At 44.2% G+C, this 22,838-nt stretch overlaps 1 protein-coding gene across 10 annotated transcripts in view; it reads left to right on the plus strand.

Moving 5' to 3' along the window:
- The window catches only part of AOPEP (aminopeptidase O (putative)), a 353,107-nt gene that overhangs the window by 75,425 nt on the left and 254,844 nt on the right, over window positions 1-22,838 (plus strand). For 9 of the 10 annotated variants that reach the window (XR_013814460.1, XR_013814461.1, XR_013814462.1 and 6 more), the window contains 2 exons: window positions 10,339-10,492; window positions 18,775-19,020. Coding sequence is in view for 7 of the 10 variants with exons in the window: in XM_079789821.1 (XP_079645947.1) it covers window positions 10,339-10,492; window positions 18,775-19,020 (400 nt within the window). In the remaining 3 variants the exon portion in view is untranslated. The remainder of the gene's footprint in view (window positions 1-10,338; window positions 10,493-18,774; window positions 19,021-22,838) is intronic. The other variant, XM_079789824.1, reaches the window with a different exon arrangement.

Genomic DNA, 22,838 nt, shown 5'->3' on the forward strand with positions numbered 1-22,838 from the left:
TCTCTATTGAAAGCTGTTTCAGCTCCTGCTGTTTCCAAGCAGTCTTTTCTTCTCCGTGTGCTAGATGGATGGTACAAGGACCAGAGAGGCAGCAAAAAAATCAGGTCAAACATTCAATGCTAAATGTAGGGAGAAAGCCTATTGCACATAGTGTTTCTACCCCCACCCCCAGATTTATTGAGATATAATTGGCATCTAACATTGTAAGTTTAAGGTACACAATGTGATGATTTGATACATGAATATATTGTGAAATGGTTACCACAATAAGGTTAGTTAACACATCTAACACCTCACATAGTTTTGTGTGTGGTGAGAACACTGAAGATCTACTCTCTTAGCAACTATAAAATATACAATATAGTATTGTTAATTATATACAATACAGTTTTGTTAATTATATATAATACTAGCGTTCCCGTTGCAGGAAAAATCCTGCAATAGGGTTTCCTGCTGCACTCTACCCCACCCTGCCTGCTCTCCTCCCTTGTCCCCCCGCCCCGCGATCTCCGCCAGCCCCCCTGCTTTTCTAACTTCTCCGCCAGCCGGCTCTCCTTCCTTCTTCCCTGGCCCCGCCTCCGCTCCTCCCTTCTCCCCCGGCCCCGCCCCTTCTCCCCCGGCCCCGCCTGCTCAACTTCCTTCTCCCCCGGCCCCGCCTCCGCTCCTCCCTTCTCTTCCCCTCCCCCCCCCCCCCCCCGCTTGCTTGCTTCTCTGCAGCTTTGCTCCCTTCTGCAGCTCTTGGCTTCTTTCTACGCTGTCGTGATATGCAAATTAGCCGCCATCTTTGTTTTGATAATTTGCATATTCGTCCTGATTGGTTGGTGGGCGTGGCTTGGCTGGTGGGCGTGGCTTGGCTGGTGGGCATGGCTTAGGTGTAGCGAAGGTGCGGTCAATTTGCATATTTGTCTATTATTAGATTAGATAGTATTGTTAACAGTCACCTTGCAGTGTATAACACCCCCAGAACTTATTTATCTTATAACCAGAAGTTTCCATCCTTTGAACACCCTCACTCATTTCCCCTCAATGTCTTCCCAAACCCCCACCCCGTCAGTCACCAATCTATTCTCTGTTTCTGAGTTTGGTGTTTTTTTTGTTGTTGGTGGTGTCTTTTTTTAGATTCCACATATAAGTGAGATCTCATACAGTATTTATCTTCCTCTGTCTGAGTTATTTTATTTAGCATAATGTCCTCCAGGTCTATCCATGTTGTCACAAATGGAAGGATTTCCTTTTTTAAGTCTGAATAGAATATATATATATATATATATATATATATATATATATATATATTTACATATATATTTATATATAAATATATATATCTCACATTTTCTTTATCCAGTCATTACTCCGGAAGTTAGATTGTTTCTATGTCTTGGTCATTGAAAATAATGCTGAAATGAACATGAGAGTGCAGATATCGTTTTGAGATAGTGATTTCATTTCCTTTGGATAAATACCCATAAGTGGAATTGCTGAATCAGATGGTAGTCCTATTTTTAATTTTTTGAGAAACTTTCATACTGTCTTCCATAGTGGCTGCACCCTTTTCTCCACATCCTTGCCAACACTTGTTATCTTATCCTTTTTCTTTTCATTTTAAAATCATCTTTATTTTTAAATTACAGTTGACATACATTACTATATTAGTTTCAGGTGTACATCCCAGTGATTAGATATTACATAACTTACTAAGTGATCATCCTGAAAAATCTCACACCCATCTGACACCATACATGGTTATTAGAATATTATTGTCTATATTCCTATGCTGTACTTTACCTTCTTGTCACTATTCTGTAACTACAAATTTGTACTTCTTAATTTTTTCATCTTTTCCAACCCCTCCCATCTGGCAACTATCAAAATATTCTTTGTTTCTATGAATCTGTTTTTGCTCTGCTTGTTCATTTATTTTGTTTTTTCTTTTTTTAATTTAATCTTTATTGTTCAGATTATTACAATTGTTGCTCTTTTTTCCCTCATAGCTCCCCTCCACCTGGTTCCCACCCCACCCTCTTCCCTTACCCCCCCTCACTGTCCTCATCCATAGGTGTATGATTTTTGTCCAGTCTCTTCCCGCACCCCCCACACCCCTTTCCCCCTGAGAATTGTCAGTCCACTCGCTTTCTATGCCCCTGATTCTATTATATTCACCAGTTTATTCTGTTCATCAGATTTTTTTATTCACTTGATTTTTAGATTCACTTGTTGATAGATATGTATTTGTTGTTCATAATTTTTATCTTTACCTTTTTCTTCTTCTTCCTCTTCTTAAAGAATACCTTTCAGCATTTCATATAATACTGGTTTGGCGGTGATGAACTCCTTTAGCTTTTTCTTATCTGTGAAGCTCTTTATCTGACCTTCAATTCTGAATGATAGCTTTGCTGGGTAGAGTAATCTTGGTTGTAGGTTCTTGCTATTCATCACTTTGAATATTTCTTGCCACTCCCGTCGGAGAGTGGCCTGCATAGTTTCTGTTAAGAAATCAGCTGACAGTCGTATGGGTGCTCCCTTGTAGGTAACTAACTTTTTCTCTTCCTGCTTTTAATATTCTCTCTTTGTCTTTTGCTCTTACCATTTTAATTATGATGTGTCTTGGTGTGGTCCTCTTTGGATTCCTTTTGTTTAGGATTCTCTGCGCTTCCTGGACTTGTAAGTCTATTTCTTTCACCAGGTGGGGGAAGTTTTCTGTCATTATTTCTTCAAATAGGTTTTCAGTATCTTGCTCTCTCTCTCTCCTTCTGGCACCCCCATAATTCTGATGTTGGTATGCTTGAAGTTGTCCCAGAGGCTCCTTACACTATCTTCATATTTTTGGATTCTTTTTTCTTTTTGCTTTTCTGGTTGAGTGTTTTTTGCTTCTTTGTATTTCAAATCTTTGACTTGATTCTTGCAATCCTCTAGTCTGCTGTTAGATCTCTGTATAATATTTTTTATTTCAGTCAGTGTATGCTTAATTTCTAGTTGGTCCTTTTTCATATCCTCGAGGGTCTCACTAAATTTATCGGCCTTTTCTAGAAAATTCTTGAAAATCCTTATAACCGTGGTTTTGAACTCTATATCCAGTCGTTTGCTTTCCTCCATTTCTTTCATTTGTGATCTGTTTCTTTGTCTCTGCATTTTGGCTGCTTCCCTGAGTTGGTAGAGTGGCTTTGTGTGCTAGGTGTCCTGTAGGGCCCAGTGGCTCAGCCTCCCCAGTTACCTGAGGTAGACACTCTTGGTGCATCACTTTGTGGGCTGTGTGCACAGTCTTGCTGTAGTTAAGCCTTGATTGTTGTTGGTATCACCGGGAGGAATTAACCTCCAGGCCAATTGGCTGTGAGGATCAGCTGTGTCTACACTGGGAGAACTTCTGTGCTGGAGACACCCTTATGAGACAAGACTTGCAAAAGCCTCTGTGCTCAGCTTGGATGGGGCGGAGTCTCAGGGCGGAGCAAACAGCCTTGGCTTCCCGTCAGCCCTGCCCTAATAGGCCCCTGTGTCTCAGTGTCCCATGGTAATCGCTGCAAGCATGGTAATCTCTGAGAGAAAGCCGCCCTCGAATTCCGCCCACTGCCAGACAGTCCACTTTCTCCCCGAATGAGTCTGGGTCCCCAGAGTCTCTCCCGGAACTAGAGTTCAGTGCAGTCGGGAGCTTTTGTCTCCCTCCCACTTGAGAAAGCCAGCCATGTACTCAGTTGCCAGCCCTCTCCGCGTGTGCGCCTCGATAACTCTGCCTTCTGCGGTTCCTCTGAATCTCAGTGTGCTTTTCTCTTTCTTGACAGTCCAGTTTCACCCCGTATGAGTCTGGGTCCCCAGAGTCTTGCCCGGAACTGGAGTTCAGCACAGTCGGGAGCTTTTGTCTCCCTCCTGCTTGAGAAAGCCAGCCGCGCACTCAGTTTCCAGTCCTCTCTGCGCACGTCTCAGTACTTCTGCCTCCTGCAGCTCCTCTGAGTCTCAGTGTGCTTTTCTCTTTCCTTCTAGGTGTAGAATTTCCACTCAGCCAGCCTTCCCGTGGTTCTAGATGATGTTCGTTTTGTTTTTTAGTTGTAGTTTTGAAATTGTTGTGCGAGGCAGCAGTTTAGGTGTTTACCTATGCCGCCATCTTGGTTTCTCCTGTTTTGTTTTTTTTCTTTAATATTTAATTGTTGATAGATATGTCTTTATTTCCATTTTATTATTTATGTTTTTTACTTTTTAAATTTTTCTTCCTCAAGAAGATTCTTTAACATCTCATGTAATACTGGCTTGGTGGTAATGAATGCCTTTAGCTTTTACTTGCCTGGGATTCTCTTTATCTGTCTTTCCATTCTAAATGATAGCTTTGCTGGGTAGAATAATCTTAGTTGTAAGTCCTTACTTTTCATCACCTTGAATATTTCTTACCAATCCTTCTGGCCTGCAAAGTTTCTGTTGAGAAATCAGATGACAGTCTTATGGGAGCTCCCTTGTAGGTAACTAACTGCTCTTCTCTTTCTGCCTTTAAGATTCTCTTTTTGTCTTTAACCTTTTGCATTTAAATTATGATGTTTCTTGGTGTGGGCCTCTTTGGATTCATCTTGTTTGGATTTTCTTTGCTTCCTGGACTTGTATGTTTATTTCCTTCACCAAGTTAAGGAAATTTTTTTGTCATTATTTTTTCAAAAAGATTTTCAATTTTTTGCTCTGTCTTCTCCTTCTGGCATCCTCATGATGTGAATGTTAATACAGTTGAAGTTGTCCCAGAGGCTCCTTACACTATTTTCATTTTTTTGGATTCTTTTTTCTTTATACTGTTTTGATTGGGTGTTTTTTGCTTCCTTATATTCCAAATTGTTGATTTGATTCTCAGCTTCATCCACTCTACTGTTGATTCTCCATAAATTATTCTTCATTTCATTTAGTGTATCCTTCATTTCTCACTGGTCCTTTTTTATGCTGTTGAGGTCCTCACTAAGTTCCTGGAGCCTCCTTATAACCAGTGTTTTGAACTCTGCATCTAGTAGATTGCTTGTCTCCATTTTGTTTAGTTCTTTTTCTGAAGGTTTGTTTCTTTTGGGACATATTTCTTTGTTTCCTTATTTTGGCAGCCTCCCTGTGTTTGTTTCTGTGTATGAGCTAGAGCTGCTACATCTCCCAGGCTTGGTAGAGTGGCCTAATGTCGTAAGTGTCCCGTATGGCCCAGTGGTACAGCCTCCACAATCTCCTAAGCTGGACACTCAAGGTATGCACCCCACGTGGGTTGTGTAACCCTTGTCTTATAGTTGGGCCTTGATTACTGTTGGCATGTCAATGGGAAGGATTTACCCCTGGGCCAATCAGCTGCAATAACTGTCTGTGACCACCAACCACCAACCTCTGACCACTATGGATGATCAATTGTGCTGTGGCCCACCCCACAGAGCAGGACTTACTTCAGCAGGGTTCTGCTGCCCACTGAGTCTGCTTTTTACCAGGTATACCAGTTAATAATGTGGATTTTGTAACCAAAGAAAACAGTAATTTCAAGAGAAACATCAAAGTTGCTTTATTCAAAGTAATGTCCATCGCTAGCTACACATTTCTCCCATCTTTCAGGTAATTTGTGGATACCATCCCAATAGAACTTTTCTTGTTTTGAGGCAAACCATTCAGAGACCCAATTTTCCACTTCTTCATACGTTTTAAAGTGCTGCTCAGAAAGTGCGTGTGCCATTGATTGGAACAAGTGGTAATCTGAAGGAGCAAGGTGTGGTGAATATGGTAGGTAGGTTAATACTTTCCAGGCAAGATCTTTTAACGTGTCTTTAACTGGTTTTGAAGTGTATGATGGTGCATTATCATGAAGCAAAATTACTTTGCCATGTCTTCTGGCACATTCTGGTCATTTTACAATCAAAGCATGATTCCAATTCATTATTTGTTGTCGGTAACAATAAGTATTAACAGTTTCACCTGGTTTTAGAATCTCATAATACACCGCACCTTCCTGATCCCACCAAACGCAGAGCATTGTCTTCTTTCTAAAGTGATTTGGCCTTGCAGTCGATGTTGATGGTTGACTTGGAACATCCCATGATTTTGTGCATTTGGGATTCTCAAAATAAATCCACTTTTCATCGCCAGTCACAATTTGATGCAAAAAAGACCTTCATTCATGCCGTTGAAGCAACATTTTACTGATGACTTTTCGGTTTTCCATTTGTCTTTCATTCGGTTGATGTGGCACCCATTTTCCTTCCTTTAAAATCTTTCCCATTGCTTGTAAACGATTGGAAATTGTTTGCTGAACAATGTTTAATCTTTCTGCAAGTTGTTTTTGAGTTTGACACGCATCTTCATCCAATTATGTTTGTAATTGTTGGTCTTCAAACTTTGTTGGTTGACCTGGACATTGTTTGTCTTTCACATAGAAATCATCACTTTTAAAGCATTTAAACCAGTGTTCACAAGTATCTTGAGATGGAGCATGTTCACCATAAGCTTCCCGAAGTATACGATGACTTTCAGCAGCACTTTTCTTCAAAATAAAGTAATGAATTACAACTTCCTGCAAATGCTCTTTTTTTTGGCACGAAATTCGACATTTTTAAGCGTAAAAATATCTATGATGTTAACACCTTCAGCAAATTTGACATATGAAGTTTTGAAGCTTGTTGTCAATACCACAAAATAGCATACATATCAGATCGCATATATATCAACATATGTGTAACTCCATCTACTGAAAAAAATCCGCATTATTAACCTAGTATGTGTGTGGCTTATGAAGGTGGTTGGAGAGTGATGCTTCATCATGGTCTGAAACCATTCACTGGATGTGCTGGCTCTGGGACCTCCAGGGAGGTGCAATTCAAGGTCAGCCACTGTCCAGCGCCACCCAGCATTAGCTACAAAGTGGTCTGCAGATGGCTGCTACTTGTTCTGGGCTTGGAGGTGCCCAGGAGAAGCCAAGCTATGAACCAAGGCCAGATGCTGCTTGGTTGAGAGAATTTAGGAAAATCTGAAGCATTAGCCAAGACAGGCTATTGGTATGGAAAAGCCAATGGAAACAGCTTGGGTGGGCCTGAAAGTTGGGTGGGGCAGAGCCTCAGGAAATCACTATGGTGGGGAAAACAGTGTTAGCCAGGTTGATGGAGACTCTAACTGCCAGCTCTGTAAGGGGAGGGCTCATCAAAGGAACAATGGCTTTTGCCAGCACTTCTGTCTGGGAGAAAGCTGCCCCGTCCTCAGCTCTTGCTCAGCAAATAATTCAGTTCCTCCCCATCTGCCTCTGTTGTCCTTTAAGCTGCTGCCCAGCACTAGGGCTCAGAGGGAATGAGTCTGAGTAAGTCTGAGTGTGGACCCTTTAAGAGGAACTAGCTGGGACTCCAGCAGCCTCTGTGTCATTCAGCCATGATCCTCGGCTGATTTTTACAGCCAGAAGTTATGGGGACTTCTCTTCCTGGCACTGGTACCCTGGGCTGATGTCCTGGTGTGGGGCTGGGACCTATCACTTCTCAGCGGGGAATTCAGGAGGGATCTCCATGGCTGAAGTATCCCTCATGATTTTTCTCTGCCATACGTGGGTGTGGGACCAGCCTGTTCCATGTCTCTACCCCTCCTACCAGTCTCGATTTGGCTTCTTTTTCAATGCCCTAGTTGTAGGACTTCCAATCAGCCAGATTTCAGGCAGTTCTGAATGGAATGGTGGTTTTCTATAGTTTAGTTTTAATTATAACGTGGTTGGGAGGAGGGAAGTACCCATTTCATGTTTACCTACCCTGCCATCTTGCCCAAAGTCCCTTATCTTTAAAGAGGAGCATGCCTTGCCCTGGCTGGTGTGGTTCTGTTGGTTGGAGCATCATCCTGTACACTGAAAGGTCACAGGTTTGATTCTAGGTCAGGGTACATACCCAGGTTTAGGGTTTGATCTAGGTCGCGATGCTTACTGGTGCAACTGTTTGATGTTTCTCTCTCATATTGATGCTTTTCTCCCTCTTTCTCCCTTCCTCTTTCTGTAAAATCAATTTAAAAACTAAAACTGTTTTTTTTTGTTTTGTTTTTTTTTTTAAAAGGAGCACCCATAGACACAGACAGTGGGGTGGTGAGGGCCTGGGGCCGGAGGTGGGGATGGGCTGGAGGAGTTAATGGGGGGGTTGCGGGGGGGAAGGGACATAGGTAATACTTTCAACAATAAAGATTAAAAAAGAAGAGAGAGGAGCATGCCTTCAGCTTCTTAGTCAGACGTGGAAAGAGTGATTTCAAGACTGACATTCGGATTCTAGAAGAGAATGAAATGTATAACCAGTTTTGAGAGAATGGATACCTTTGTGATGGGTTTCCAGCCATTCTGAGCATGCCCTTCTATATTCCTCATTCAAGTATTTCCTCTAATGACTTCCAAACTTGACATCATATCATTTTTATTCAAAGTTGATATCATTTATTTTTTTCCTTAAGTTTAGGTCTTTATTTTGTACTTAAAGTTTTGTTTTTCATCAGAGGAGTTCTGCAGCATATTCTTTTGGATCTAAGTTGGTAGTTTCAGAGGATAATAAATAATGACTCGCTACCTTCCTGAGTTCAGAATTAGTTGAGAGATAAAGAAGCCAAGTATATGGAGATTAGAATCTAACCTCTATTATTGTTTTTTTTTTACTGGTAAAGTACTTTGAAAAATGTCATGTTAGCTCTGAGAGCCACTGTGGGCATGTTAACATTTTGACCCTGAATATTATCTCTTATCCATTCACTAACCAAAATGGACACCACAGCCCACTCCATGAGTGTTTAACCCTCTAAAACTTTTTTTAAAAATACATTTTTATTGATTTCAGAGAGGAAGGGAAAGGAAGAGAGAGACAGAAACATCAATGATGAGAGAGAATCATTCATCAGCTGCCTTCTCCATGCCCCACATTGGGGATCGAGCCCGCAACCCAGGCATATACCCTGATTGGGAATTGAACCATGACCTCCTGGTTCATAGGTAGACGCTCAACCACTGAGCCATGCTGGCTGGGCTAAAACTTTTTAAAAATATATATTTTTATTGATTTTAGAGAGGAAGGGAGAGGGAGAGAAAGAGAAACATCAATGATGAGAGAGAATCACTGATCGGCTGGCTGCATGCCCCCTACTGGGGATCGAGCCCACAGCCCAGGCATGTGTCCTTGATTGGAATTGAACCCAGGACCCTTCAGTCTGCAGGCTGACACTATCCAAAGCAGCTAGGGCTAACCCTCTAACACTTAAAACAAGAAAGAGAAGAATAGCTCCTGCCATGGAGTTAGTGAGGGGCTGAAAGAGAGGCTAGGTTGTGTTACTCTTATGGAACATGAGCATGAGGAGTGGAGAACTGTGTTCCATAATATGAGGTGATAGTAATTCCTCTTAAGACATACCATCAATTTATAGCAGATGCTCAGAGAAAAATACTATGTAAAATCAGGTTGTATGACACATTCTGATTTCAAAAACATTAAAATCATTTTTCTATCTCAGAAGTAAGGGAGTATAGTGTTACAGGTTATCAATCATTTATTCCTTGGTAAAAGCCTTCTCTAAGGTGTGGACTAACTGGCAGGCACACCCCTGGCTGGGGTGGGGAGCCCCAACTGTAAGTCCAGCCTTGTTACAACTAGCTGGGACTCCTTGGCTCCATGGAACCTTTCCAGGCCTGCTTTTCATCTGCTCAACGAGGAATGGGGGACCAGCCAATATATTAACAGATTAAAAAGGATGAGGAATATGAGACCTGAACTTCCAGTTAATTAGTTTCAGAGTGGGGACTAAAACCTAGGTATCTCCTTTCTCTAGTCGCATTGTATTCTACTTTATCCATTTTAGATGGGCTTGAATTGAATTCAGACAAAAGAGTTTAGCAGAATAGAAGTGATAATTCATTTGTTCATTAATCATCCATCCATTCATTCAACTGAGCATCTTTTTTTTTTTTTTTTTTTACACCAAGTACTATGCTAGGCAATAGGATGAATAAGATATTTTTTTTGGTCTCTATAGAAACATACAACCTATACTTTTTTGTGTTTGCAGCTATTAGTGACCACCACAACCACCAGTTAACTGGGGAACTTCAGGTCTTATATTCCTCATTCTTTTTATCTGTTAATATATTGGGCTGGTCCCCCATTCCTCATATTTATAGCCTCACTTGAATGGCTTCAAACTGATGCTTGGAATAGATCCAAACCTCCCTGGTTGCCCTGAAACTACCATCTCTCATCCTGAGACCTGGAATAGTGCCCCTTCAGTTGACATGGCCCACCTCCAAGAACTGACTCATACCATCTTAAGACACAAGTTCTTCAATGGCCTAAAGAGAAAAGATGTAAGTGAGGTCTAGAACCATATAGGGTCTCACTGTGATTTTTCTCTTTCTGTTTATAGGGCGCTCAAGCTGGCATTACTACGTAACCATGCCCATGCCAGCCTCCACCTTCACAATTGCGGTGGGACCCTGGACGGAAGTGAAGCCAGAGACCTGCTCACCAAGTGACCTGGCAGCAGAGAGGTCCCTCTCGCCGTCCGAGGCTGACTTTAGGTTTGTATTTGGGATGTTGCTGGAAAACAGACACTCGAGGGAGCAGAATGATGCACTTATTCCAAGCACTGGGAATGTGAGTAATCCCTGCTGAGAAACGAAACCAAACTGTGATTACTCAAAGCAGGAAAAGCTCTCCTGGGAGGGAAAGAGAGCTGAGAGGTAGACATGTGGGCATATTGTTTATGCGGAAAGAACAATAAAATAAAATAAATGTATATGAAATCCTCTGTGAAGTCAGGTGAAATATTTTTGTATATTTGGTTAAGTCAACAGAAACTTCAGATCCAATACTTGCTCTTTCTACACCTTTTAACTTTGGATTTCAGTGCTTATTTAGTCAAAAACACAATTTAACACAAAGAAGTTGCTTGTTGGATGGATTCCTTTGTAAGCCCCTCTGCTGTTTTGGTTCCAGTGACTGCTGTTAGCAGTGCATTTGTGGGCAGCCTTCTCAGGCGCATAGGACACAAGGAAGCGGTCACAGGCCATTGGGTTATGAGAATCCTGCTGGGTCAGGGCTCTGTCCCCTTCAGTAGCAATTCCTTCCATTTCAGAGTTGATCAGAGAAAATCGGCTTAAACTTTTTAAAAATTAGTATAGGCCATTAGGTATTCACTTGCAGCCTTTCCAGATGTTCAGCTATTTCGAGAGCCAAAGGGGAGAAGGAGAATGCATGTACTAGGCACGGAAGTGTGCTGGTCATGTGTGGTATCGTGCTTCATTCTAGAACTTTTACGTCTAGCTCAGTTTAATCATTTTCCTGTTTACAGGTAGTCACTAAGTCAGTACCTTCTGGTGGAGAACGCCCCGAGTCACGGGACAGAGAGTTAGCTCATCCTTGAAAACCAGCTAAGATGTGCTCCTAGGACAAATCCCTTCTGTGTTGGTTTTGTTTTGCCAGGTTGCTTTTGCAGTGACAGTGGTGGTTGGTGTCTTTAGAAGACAAAGCCTTTGAGCCCTCCCTTATGATGGGCATGTCTTATTGCTTACCTTTTGCTTTTTGGAGAAAGGGAGGTAATTTCCACTTCTTACTTAGTAGCTTACCTATTCTGGGCTATCTTCCCTGAGCTATATAGAGTATCCTAGATTGTTTTTTGAGTTTTACTTATGCACTCTTGAGGGAAGAAGAGAATTGTAGACAGAAGTGACCTATGTTATTTTCATGTGGGAATGTTTAATTGTTTGTGAGACCTAATGCCCTCTTCCCCTGTCACTGAAATGCCACAGTAGACCTCATTTTGCAATTCTGGGGAGCCAGATTTCTGAGTAGGGAGGACAGGTGCCTTGGGTAGTCACTTGGATCCACAGTAGACTTGGTATGAGCGAGAAATAACTTGTTTGTGTTAAGTGACTAAGATACTGGGGTTGTGTGTTATTGCAGCATATCCTAGCCTATCCTGAATTGATGCAGAAGCCATTGGATGTTTGAAATCCAGGAAAGTCTTGATTTAAATGTCATCTCAGTTAGTTCTGAGGATAAGCCTGTATGATAGATAGGTTTTATTATCTCCATTTTATAGATAAAATAATGATGCTGGGACTTGTTCATGCCTCCTGAGTTACAAGACCTGGATTCACATCTGGGCTGAACCCCCTGGAGAGGTGGTTCAGAATCTTACCTGGGGACTTTTAAAAATTGTGCATAACACCCATGCCCCACCTGGAGTCTGGTCCACTCTCACCTGGAGAGTCAGTGCCAGGACTGAGTCACTGCTAGCAATTGGAATGATTCATGTTGTAACAGAAAACAGGAGGTGAGAGCACTACCTTTGAGCCTGGAGGTGCCATCCCTGTTGGCTAAGTAAGTTTCTTTGGGGAAAACCATTCTTCTCTATACAGTACAGAGTTCGCTGGGGGTGTGGCGAGGAGGGGAGTTTCTCAGTTTCTTCCTGGGGAAGGAGCACTGCTCTGCACACACAGCGTGGCCTGATTCACTGTTAGAGGTGTGCCGATGAAAATGTGTGCCTTAGGAAGGCTAGGGGAAGGCAAAGAAAGACATCTGTCATTCTGTCCTTCTAGCCATGTCCGCAGAGATCCAAGTGGGGAGTGGGCAGCAAGCGTCTCCTGTGCATGCTCTCTGCTGCCCGGAAGCAGCTGAGATGGCTGTTCACTCCTCTTGCATCCGTAATTGTGAAGGAGGAGCACATGGCAGACGAAGTGGGGATTCTGGGAAGATAGGACTTCTGTATCCCTGTTAGGGTTTAGGGGACGGGGCAAACACAACCCCTCTCTTGTCCGCCTGAGTTCAGAACCAATTAAGAGACAGGAGAACAAAAGAAAGGTTTTATTATTGACAGAAGCTGGACTGAGGGAAGGCTCAGGTGTACAGTGTTAATGGGCTTTCTAATACTCCATCTCCAAATTAGACAGGCCTCCACCCAGCTGGACCACTGCTAGCCTCCACTACACAGATGCACATAGCCTTCCTAAGAGGTCAAAGGCCCCCCTCTGTGGGCAAGCAGATTCTAGAAGAGAAAGTCCAGAGTGACCCAGCCAGTCAGATCAGCTGGAGACCCAGGGCATGGGCACCACTGCAGGGAAGCTTGTCCTGGTGTGGAAACGGGAGGCCAGGCGGGTGAAGTCCCTCCCACACTCCCTGCCGTGTCTGACATGCTACGACGAAGTTTTCCCTTCATTTATCACTGCGCTTGTCCATCAGAAATGTGCTGCTGATAGAATAATAGCTTACATTTGCTTAATCCTTCCCTGGCTGCGTGCTTCATGTGTGCTGTCTCTAGTCATCAGAGGGTGGCTTTGTGTTTTGATCCATTAAATCTCTGGCTCTACACTAAGTTTGCCAACAAAGGTGCTCTGAAGTGCCAACTGCACTGTTTCTGGTTATGTTCACATCTGGTCCCCTTGTCTCTCCCAACCCCCCTTTCTACCTCAAACCCTCCTAAGACCACTAGTTCAGTTCACGGAAATGTAACTTTTACAGGGGCCTTAGATACTGTAGGCTTTTATTTGCCTAATGTGTTCATCTGGGTCCCAGAAATTTAGCCAAAGAATTGGTCACTGAACTTTTGTTGTTGTTGTTGTTAATCCTCATCCAAGGATATTTTTTTTCCCATTGATTTTTAGAGAGAGTAGAAGGGAGGGAAGGAGGGATTGAGGGAAGGAAGGGGAGAGAGAAAGAGAGAAAGGAAGAGAGAGAGAGAGAGAGAGAGAGAGAGAGAGAGAGAGAGAGAGAGGAAGAGAGAGAGAGAGAGAGAGAGAGAGGGAGAGGCTGGTTGTCTCTCACATTTGCTCAATTAGGGCCAGGGATCAAATCTGCAACCCGGTATGTGCCCTTCCTTTGACCAGGAATCGAACCACAACCTTTCTGTGCATGGGCCAATGCTCTACCCATTGAGCAACACCGGCCAGGGCTGGTCACTGAACCTCTGATCCCTGTCCATGTGGGCCAAATTATAGGGAGAGCAGTCCTCTTCCAGCTCCAGTTCCTCATGTGCTCCAGCCCACTCTGGGTGAACATTTTGGTAAATACATTAATTATAAGGCACTTAGACAAACTGTGGAAAGTTTATTAATTTTATTTGGCTGCAGTATAACCTTCTCCAGCCACCAGGAAATCTTTGTATTAAGTTTAACCTCTTGAGGCCTTTGTTAAAGCATTGTCTTCACTTTGGGGCTATCCAGGTTAAGCAGGACCCTTGGATAAAGTCCAGAGGAGTTCAGCAAAAATGGTAAAAAGCATGGAAAACAGGCACACAGAGCCTGGAAAAGCCTGGGGGAGGCACTGAGGCGCTTACTCTATCGAAGGGCAGACTTGGCAGAGGATGTAGAGTCAGTGAAGAGTGGGACTTAGAGGATGAGGCCTTGTTTCTAGCTCTTTGAATAGAAGGGATGGTAGAGATAAATCATAGGGGAACTCCAGTGTCCGGAACACCTTCTCTGTGAGGGGACCTTTCCAGGCCTCTTGGCTGGTTATTTGTCCAGCCCTTGCTCCCCTAGAGTGTTTCGGCTTTCTGCCCCGTATTGCACATATCTCATTTTGCTTTTTAATATACTGAATGTTCGCAGAAAACACTCCAGCTTGCAGACACTATGACATCATCATGTGTATTGCCGTCACTGTCAGCCACCTGCTGGGGGCAGGTGTTGGTAGTTTGAGCACTTGTGACTTTTAGGAAGCGTTTTCTCTGCTAGCTGAAACATGTTAATAAATTGCGTAAACGTTGGACTGTGTCACTAAACTAAATTCTGATCTAACATTTTTTTCTCCTAACAAAACTGTAAACTCCTCAAAGGTCAGGTCGGCGTCTTACGCGTAGGTATGAGCAGGGCAGCTCCGTGGAGTGCCTTGAGAAGAGCAGGAATGCAGGAGATACTGACTGAGTCCTCACGGTGAACCCAGGAAGGCTTGTGGGAAAAGGCTGTGCATTCCCCAGGGAGACTTTCCAGTAATTTCTTTTGAACCCAGGACAGAGGACCGTTTGTGCCGGGTTTCAGCACAGCGCTGTCTGAAACAGGAGAGGGGCAGCAGGAGAACCTCTTGAGGCAGTTTCCGGTCCTGTGGTTCTGAGTCAGACATGGCCACCCCTACTCCTTGGAGAGACCGCTTGTAAAGTTGTCTCAGCCAGCATCCTGCATCCTGTAAGAGGGAACCAATGTCTGGTGCCCATCATTTACCAGCCTAACGTGGTTCCACCCTTCTTCCCACTCGGGGAAGAATTAATAGGCAACACTGACAAGGAGAAACAGACACTGGAGAATCACAGAGCCACTGAGCTCAGCTTTGGAAAAACTCCAGGACCCAAATTTACCTAAGAAGCAAAATAAGGTTTAATGGAGAAGGAGAGTCAGGCGGGAGGAGCTTATGAAGATTCATGCTGTGATGAGTAGTGCTTATTGCTTAGGAATGTTGTGTGGATTATCTGGGAAATGTGTGGAAAGTATTCAGAGCAGTGCTTGGCACATAGTAAATCCTATATAATCCTATATAATAAAGAGGTAATATGCAAATTGACCCTCACTCCAACACACAAGATGGCCACCCCCATGTGGTCAAAGATGGCTGCCACAAGATGGCTGGCAGGGGCGGGCAGTTGTGGGTGATCAGGCCAGCAAGGGAGGGCAGTTGGGAGGGACCAGGCCTGCAGGGGAGGGCAGCTGGGGGGAAACCAGGCCTGCAGGGGAGGGCAGTTGGGGGTGAACAGGCCGGCACGGGAGGGCAGTTAGGATTGACTGGGCTGGTAGGGGAGGGCAGTTAGGGGCGATCAGGCTGGCAAGGGAGGGAAGTTAGGGGTGACCTGGCCAGCTGGGGAGGGCAGTTGGGGGTGACCAGGCCTGCAGGGGAGAACAGTTAGGGGTGACCAGGCCAGCAGGGAAGGGCAGTTAGGGGCAATTAGGCCGGCAGGGGAGCAGTTAGGTGTTGATCAGGCTGGCAGGGGAGTGGTTAGGGGGTGATCAGGCTGGCAGGCAGAAGTGGTTAGGGGCAATCAGGCAGACAGGCAGGCAAGCGGTTGGGAGCCAGCAGTCCTGGATTGTGAGAGGGATGTCCTGAAGATGCCTCTTCACCTCTAATTTCCCCATTATTTAATGTCTCTGCAAGCTTTTCAATGGAGAGTGCGAGCTTAAATTATCATAGCCCATTGCATACCCATATAAACACATTAGGAGAAGGTATTGTGGTGGTTAATTTAATAAATGATTTTTCGCTTTGTGAGAGCATTCATTAAATTGATGCTCCAGCACAGTATTAGTCCTTACGTGGACACTGAGCCTTTCGGTTAAATGTTTACCAACAGGCACCTATTCTCACTTTCTCCATAAAGCAAGGTTATCAATCCGGGGACTTTGGCAAGCTTAACAATTATATTCTCCCTGTCACCTTAACCTGGGAGAAGTATTTACGAGTCTTCCCCCATTATTTTTTCCTCAGCTGTGGCCAAATGGCATGGGTGCTGGGAGCTGCGTTCTATGTACCACACGGTGGAGGGTGAGGCTTCTCTCCATCGCTCTGCGAACCTCCTGGGGCAGTCAGTGCTGTCCTTGGGTGGGTGAAAGGCACTTCAGAAATTTGGAGAAGCATTATTGTTACAGTCCTCCCATATTGGAATGTACCAATATTTTAAGTTTTTTTTTTTTAATATTCACTGTGAATCTAATAAGCCTCATTGCTAGGAATATAATTTATAAATTAAAAGTAGAGGAATGTTTCCTTATCCTATCTAATAAAGAGGGAATATGCTAATTGACCATCACTCTGTCACAAAGATGGCTGCACCCACAGCCGAGGCCAAGTTCCCATAAGGAGCTTTAACGAGCAATCAGCAGGGACCTGAGGCTACGCCCTCCCCCGCCCCTATGGGGCTTGACAGGGGATCTCAGGCTGCGCCCCCCACCTGGCAGGGCTTGACAGGGGACCTCAAGGTGCGCTTCCCGTCCTGGTGCTGGGCTAGGGGACCTCAGGCTGCTCCCCCCGCCCCAGCGCCAGGCCGGGGGACCTCAGGCCATGCCCCCCCACCCGGCAGGGCTTGACAGGGGACCTTAGGCCGTGTCCCCCACCTGGCAGGGCTTGACAGGGGACCTCAAGGTGTGCTTCCCGTCCTGGTGCTGGGCTAGGGGACCTCAGGCTGCTCCCCCCGCCCCAGCGCCAGGCCGGCGGACCTCAGGCCACACCCCCCATCCTGGCGCCGGGCCAGGGGACCTGAGGCTATGTTCCCTGCCCGGCGGGGCTTGACAAGGGTGGGACTGGCCGGGTCTGGATCTAGCCCAATGGTGGGGGGGGGGGGGCAGCTGGGTCTGGGTCTCACATGATTTTGAGGTGCATGTGGGTGGGCGGGGACTTGATTCTGGGTCCCGTGGTGAGCCCCAGACTCTTACAGGAGGAAGGTTTTCATATACATTTTACTAATTTTCTTTCATCTCTAACACTTCTATTATAGAGAAAGGGCAAATAGCAATATTAAATTATTTCCTCTAAGTAATCCCCTTTTAATGTGCACGAATTTCGTGCACCGGCTCACTAGTGTTTGAATAAAGGACCTGTTAACAGGTGAAAAAATAGTTCCCTTTGATGTGGGTTTCTTTGCGTAGATAGGTTCTCTTGAGGCCTGTGAGTCAGGTTATAGGAATTCTTTTTTAGCCCCACCTTTGGTAGAATAAAGGACAGCTGCCAGAGGGTGCAGGCTGGGCTCTGATTTGTTTCTTTAAAAGGCTGATTTAGTTATGTTTGTTGTTACGTTTATTGAAAATGAATTGGTGAAAATCTTGTACAAAAGTGCTTCTGTAGACCCAGGCCAGTATTTCAATTGGTTAGAGCAGTGGTCAGAAAACTCATTAGTCAACAGAGCCAAATATCAACAGTACAACGATTGAAATTTCTTTTGAGAGCCAAATTTTTTAAACTTAAACTTCTTCTAACGCCCCTTCTTCAAAATAGACTCGCCCAGGCTGTGGTATTTTGTGGAAGAGCCACACTCAGGGGGCCAAAGAGCTGCATGTGGCTTGAGAGCCACAGTTCGCCGACCATGGGGTTAGAGCATTGTCCAAGATTTCGGATTAGATCCCCTGTCAGAGCACATACAGGAAGCAACCAATGAATACTTAAATAAGTAGACCAACAAATCAGTGTCCCTCTCTCCCTCCCTTCCTCTCTCCCTCCCTTCCTTTCTCTCTCTCTCTCTCTAAAATCAATCAATAATAAATATATTGGGGGGGAAAGCGCCTTTGTATCCTTAACAGCACACCTTTTGATGGCCTTTGTAAAGAACCACCTAGACTACTTTTCAGTAGAATGGATTGTGCTCTTTTGAAGTTGGAAGCTGTACTGTCATTTGCTTCATTGTTCTCTACCGAAACCCATGTCTTTTATTCTAGCAAATTCCAGAATGCGATCTTCACTTTGGCTGCACCATCCCTTCCTTTCTGAGTTATAAATCGTCCCTGATTTGGAGAGGATTTTTCCCGTAGTGATATTTGAAAGCACAATTCTAAGGGCAGAAATTATTCTTTGTTTTTATGAGTTGTTTTACTGTTTTTAGTCTTGGGGCTTTTTCCCCACTTATTCTAAAACAAGATTTTACTACTTTCACTTAGCTTAGATTGAAATTACTCAAACAGTTCAGCACAACCAGAAGTATTTCCACCTGTGTTTTATCACTGCTGCATAGATCAGGCAAGCGAAGAACTCAAGTACGGTTTTTGCTTGGGAATCTGTCTGAACCGCTCCCTCCTAGAAGTTGCCCAGGCCTGTGAAAGCTCCTCACCTCCACAGCAAGAAGCATAAACCTATTTACCATAAAGTGCATCTGTTTATTTTATGTTGTCCCCAGGTGTGTTGGCGTCTGTGGCCACATGAAATACCCCTGCCGCTTCCAGAACCCTTCTGCCACAACCCAGGAGGTCATTCCTCATCGGGTCTTTGCCCCCGTGAGCCTCACAGGTGCCTGCCAGGAGACCCTTCTGCAGCTGCTGTCTCCTTGCCTCTCAGCAGCACACTCTGTGCTGGGGACACACCCATTCTCCAGGCTGGATGTACTCATCGTTCCTGCCAACTTTCCAAGCCTGGGGATGGCCAGGTACCTTGTTCCGTTGCGGCACTTGGAGAGAACATGCTTGGGGAATTCTGTGACTATTTCTTGCTTTTTCTGAGCTCTGTCAGAGCTGTCATTTGATTAGGATGGAAGGGCCATGATTGCTTGTCCTTGGGCATCTCATTGCTGCCTTGAGGGACAGTCTGTGCATAGACTCTACCATGCATGAGCCTTTGGGTGTCTTGGGCTGCATTCAGCTGCCTTAAAAATAGAATGACATTGTCGCTGGGATTCAGAAGACATGGTGTCCCCAGAGTGTTGTATGTTGGATCGTGGCTGATCAGTGGCTGGTTAGCTTAGGTGGTGAGAGCATAATGCTAATGATACTAAGGTCATAATTCTGGGCAGGGTGATACAACCTGGTTTCAGGGCCATAGGCTGCTCGCCTAATCCTGACCAGCTGTCTCATCCCTTCTCACATCGTCACAAGGGCAATGCCTTAAGAGCCCCTGTGTCAGAGAGACTGTGGATGGATCAGTGTAAATCCATCCCCACTGCTAGAAAAACAGCTCAAAGCAGGCGGCTTTCTGGGAATGGGGTGGGGGTGGGAGGAACTTGTCTTACTACTGATGTTCAGTACAATCACTACATTGTTCTTATTGTTGTCATAGTTTAGTTCCTATAGAAAATCAAGACCTGCAAGTTGAACCTTTCCCTATGTATTATTTACGCCTAAAATTCATTCATTAATGCCGTTGTTCATTCAGTAATAGCTGGATTTCACTCAGCATTGTACTTGGTTATATTTCTGTTTGAAAATCTTAATCATTAACAGTGAATATGCTTGACTAAAGATGGGAAAAATAAGCTCATCAAAACATGTGACTTTAAGTTTTTCCCTATTAGTCAAGGAAATTCCTGCTGCCAATTAATTTCCATGCTTTTGAACAGCTGTCATTTGTGGTGTTTTCCCTGAAAACTGCACACATTCTTAGTAAAAACCCATGAGTAGAAAAGAACTGTCCAGAACATTTGCTTTTGATCTTTACTACATACGTATACTTTTAAAGAGCTGGCTGGCTAGTCTTAATCCTTGCGGAGGTCTGAGAAAGTCATTTAGGCTGATTTTTATCCTATATTTATGAAGATAATGGGAATGTAGAAGCTAGGATAATTATATATATTTGGTTACATGCATCATAGAATTGTCTTGGATGTCTATATATAGAATCCTTCTTAACAAGCGGGCTTCTTTGGTCCCTTTGAAGAGTCTGCTGGACTTAATTTAAGCAGAATTATTGGCAAAGAAAGGGTCGTTCATTAAACGCATCTCATTTGTACACAGTTTTGAGGGGCCATGTCTGTTGGGAGTTTTCAGCACTTTATGAGAGTGCAGCTTTCAGGGCATGTTTGCTCACAGTTCAGCTGACCTGAGGGAAGCCAGGCAGAGGCTCTCACAGAGGGCCTTGTTTTCTGTAGCTCCTTCCTGACCGTCTGCCTCGGCCAGGACTGGCTGACCTGCGGGCCATTCTGTAAAGCCTTTCTTCTCAAGTTTGCGTGCCCAAGCAGGTAGGCTGTGTGTTTGCTGCTTTTTGAGATATTTAAAGTGATTTAAACATGCTTAACACTGTGTTTTTAAAGCAATAAGCCTAAGTACCCTAAGGCTAAATGGTACTGGGCACAAATGTAAAAAATGTGATGGTAATAATAACTTAGCAGCAACAAGAGTGCTTTCATGCTGAACAGGAGAACCGCACACTTAAACATTTGTGGGTTGTCAAATATCATTTTTTTCTTTTTTTCCCTTCTTGTTGGACTGTGGAAATAGTCTGCCCTGGCCTAGATATTTTCCTGGGCTTAGTTACTGTTCCCCATGTTTGAGCTGTGGAGGGTTGTGGTATCTTCCACTGCCAGTGGCGGGGGCGGGGGGGGGGGCACTCTGTTTTTCCTAACTCTGACCTAAATTGATTCCACTTGTTTGGCGTGACTCTCTTGGGATCCCAACACCTTGAGCACATGTGACCAAGTGGGGTCTATGACTCAGTTGGCTCCCAGGGTCCTGCTGCCTGATTTATGGTGATGGCTTTTCTTGGGGCTCTGAAAAGCAAAGCTGGGACAAAAATGACAGTCTTCTAGGTCAATTTCGTACCCAAAATAGGATCAGAGAAATATCAAGGCCAGTCAGAGCCATCGGAAAAGGCCTTTGCACTGAAACTTGTCATTGTCCTGTTTGTTCTTATGCATCTGAGATCAAAGGAGTTCCTGGTAAATTAAATGGTTCTTCCCTGAGTCCACACTTTGTAAACATATATGCAAGGTTATAAATTCCATACCTCTAGACTACTATAGTGATTAGGGGTTAATCATATTGAATCCCATTTTATACCATTTTAGAATTCTTTTTTTTTTTCCGGTAAATGACATTAAAATTCCATATGAACTAAAATGGATAAACTGTTAATAACCATGTTAAGTAGTTTTTTAAAAATTTTTGGATGATATCGATAATGATTGCACTGTATTTTAAATATTATATGTCATGGGTTGTATGAATAATCTTAAAACTCTTTCTCTGAGTCTGTTTTTGAGCCTGATTCTGATATTCAGTGAAGTGAGGGAAAACATATTTGTTCAAACTTGAATGTATGAAATGACAAGTCAGTTTAAAAGAAGGTAAATAATACACAAACATCTTCTTAGAATTCAGATTGCTTTTCAAACACAACAGTAACTAGAACATTTATCAATTCTGCACTTAATGATTTTTGACACCTAGTAATAGAATAGGTGCCCAAAATCATGACACCTATGAACACCCCCTCCAATCCTCCTCTGAATCACCGTTCCACGGAATAGACACTTTCCTTCCATTCTGATTTGGAGAAAAATCACCAGTTTGTTTTTAAAACACTAGTGGAAGTTCCATTCCCATACTTCTCTCATTTTGTAAGTGTGGGCTTTGTGTTTTGCTTTATTTTTGCCTTCCGCTGAATCTGCCACTTAAGGAGCTATGGAGTGTACATTTCGTGGATTGTGTGATTTGATGTCTATCCGAAGATCTGAATGCGCTTTAAATGGCTCTCCACTGAAGAACAGCTAGTTGTCTTCATGTGGGTATCATGAGTGTTCCGCCATTTCCACTGCAACCTGGTCTTTTCTCAGACATCTCAGCTAGGGATTCGCTAGTGAGCCTGATTTCCTAGGTATTGAGAAATGCATGAACGGAGCTCATCATCATGCTTACACTCTTTGTTATAATAATAACTAGAGGCCCAGTGCATGATTGAATCATGCACGTGTAGGATCCCCTACACGCTTTCGCTTTCGATTGCGGGGGGAGCTGGGTGCCTGTCCGCTGGTGCACCAGGCCTTTCGGAAGCCTCCGGCTTGGCGGAGGCTTCCGAATGGCCTGGTACCGGAGCAGACAGGCACCCAGCTCCCCAGCTTTTGATGGTCCGCGGCGGGACGTGAGCTCGCTGCCCCAAAGGCCCCTTCTGTTCCGCAGCACAGCCATGGAACAGACGCTGAGCTCGTGCCGCCACTGGCGAAGTGAGCTCAGCGTCCCGCTGGCCCAATCGGCTACCCCAGCCACCTCGAGTCCCGCCCCCTGTGCCTCCCGCTGGCCCAATCGTGGGCATAGCGGAGTGATGGTAATTTACATATTACCATTTTATTAGGTAGGATAATGTTAATGGAATAATATCCTGAAACCAGATTTATGACGGTTGCTTAAAAATTAGCACCTCAGTCTTCCTTGTGAGTGTGTTTATAATACATGCTTTGCTTCATCATTTGTCTTTCAGCAGTCCACAGTTACATGTCACAGGGCATAATTAGGTTGGCAGAACTACCTTGCTGATATC

Source organism: Cnephaeus nilssonii (genome assembly GCF_951640355.1).
Source record: "Cnephaeus nilssonii genome assembly, chromosome: 14".
Classification (NCBI taxonomy): Eukaryota; Metazoa; Chordata; class Mammalia; order Chiroptera; family Vespertilionidae; genus Cnephaeus; species Cnephaeus nilssonii.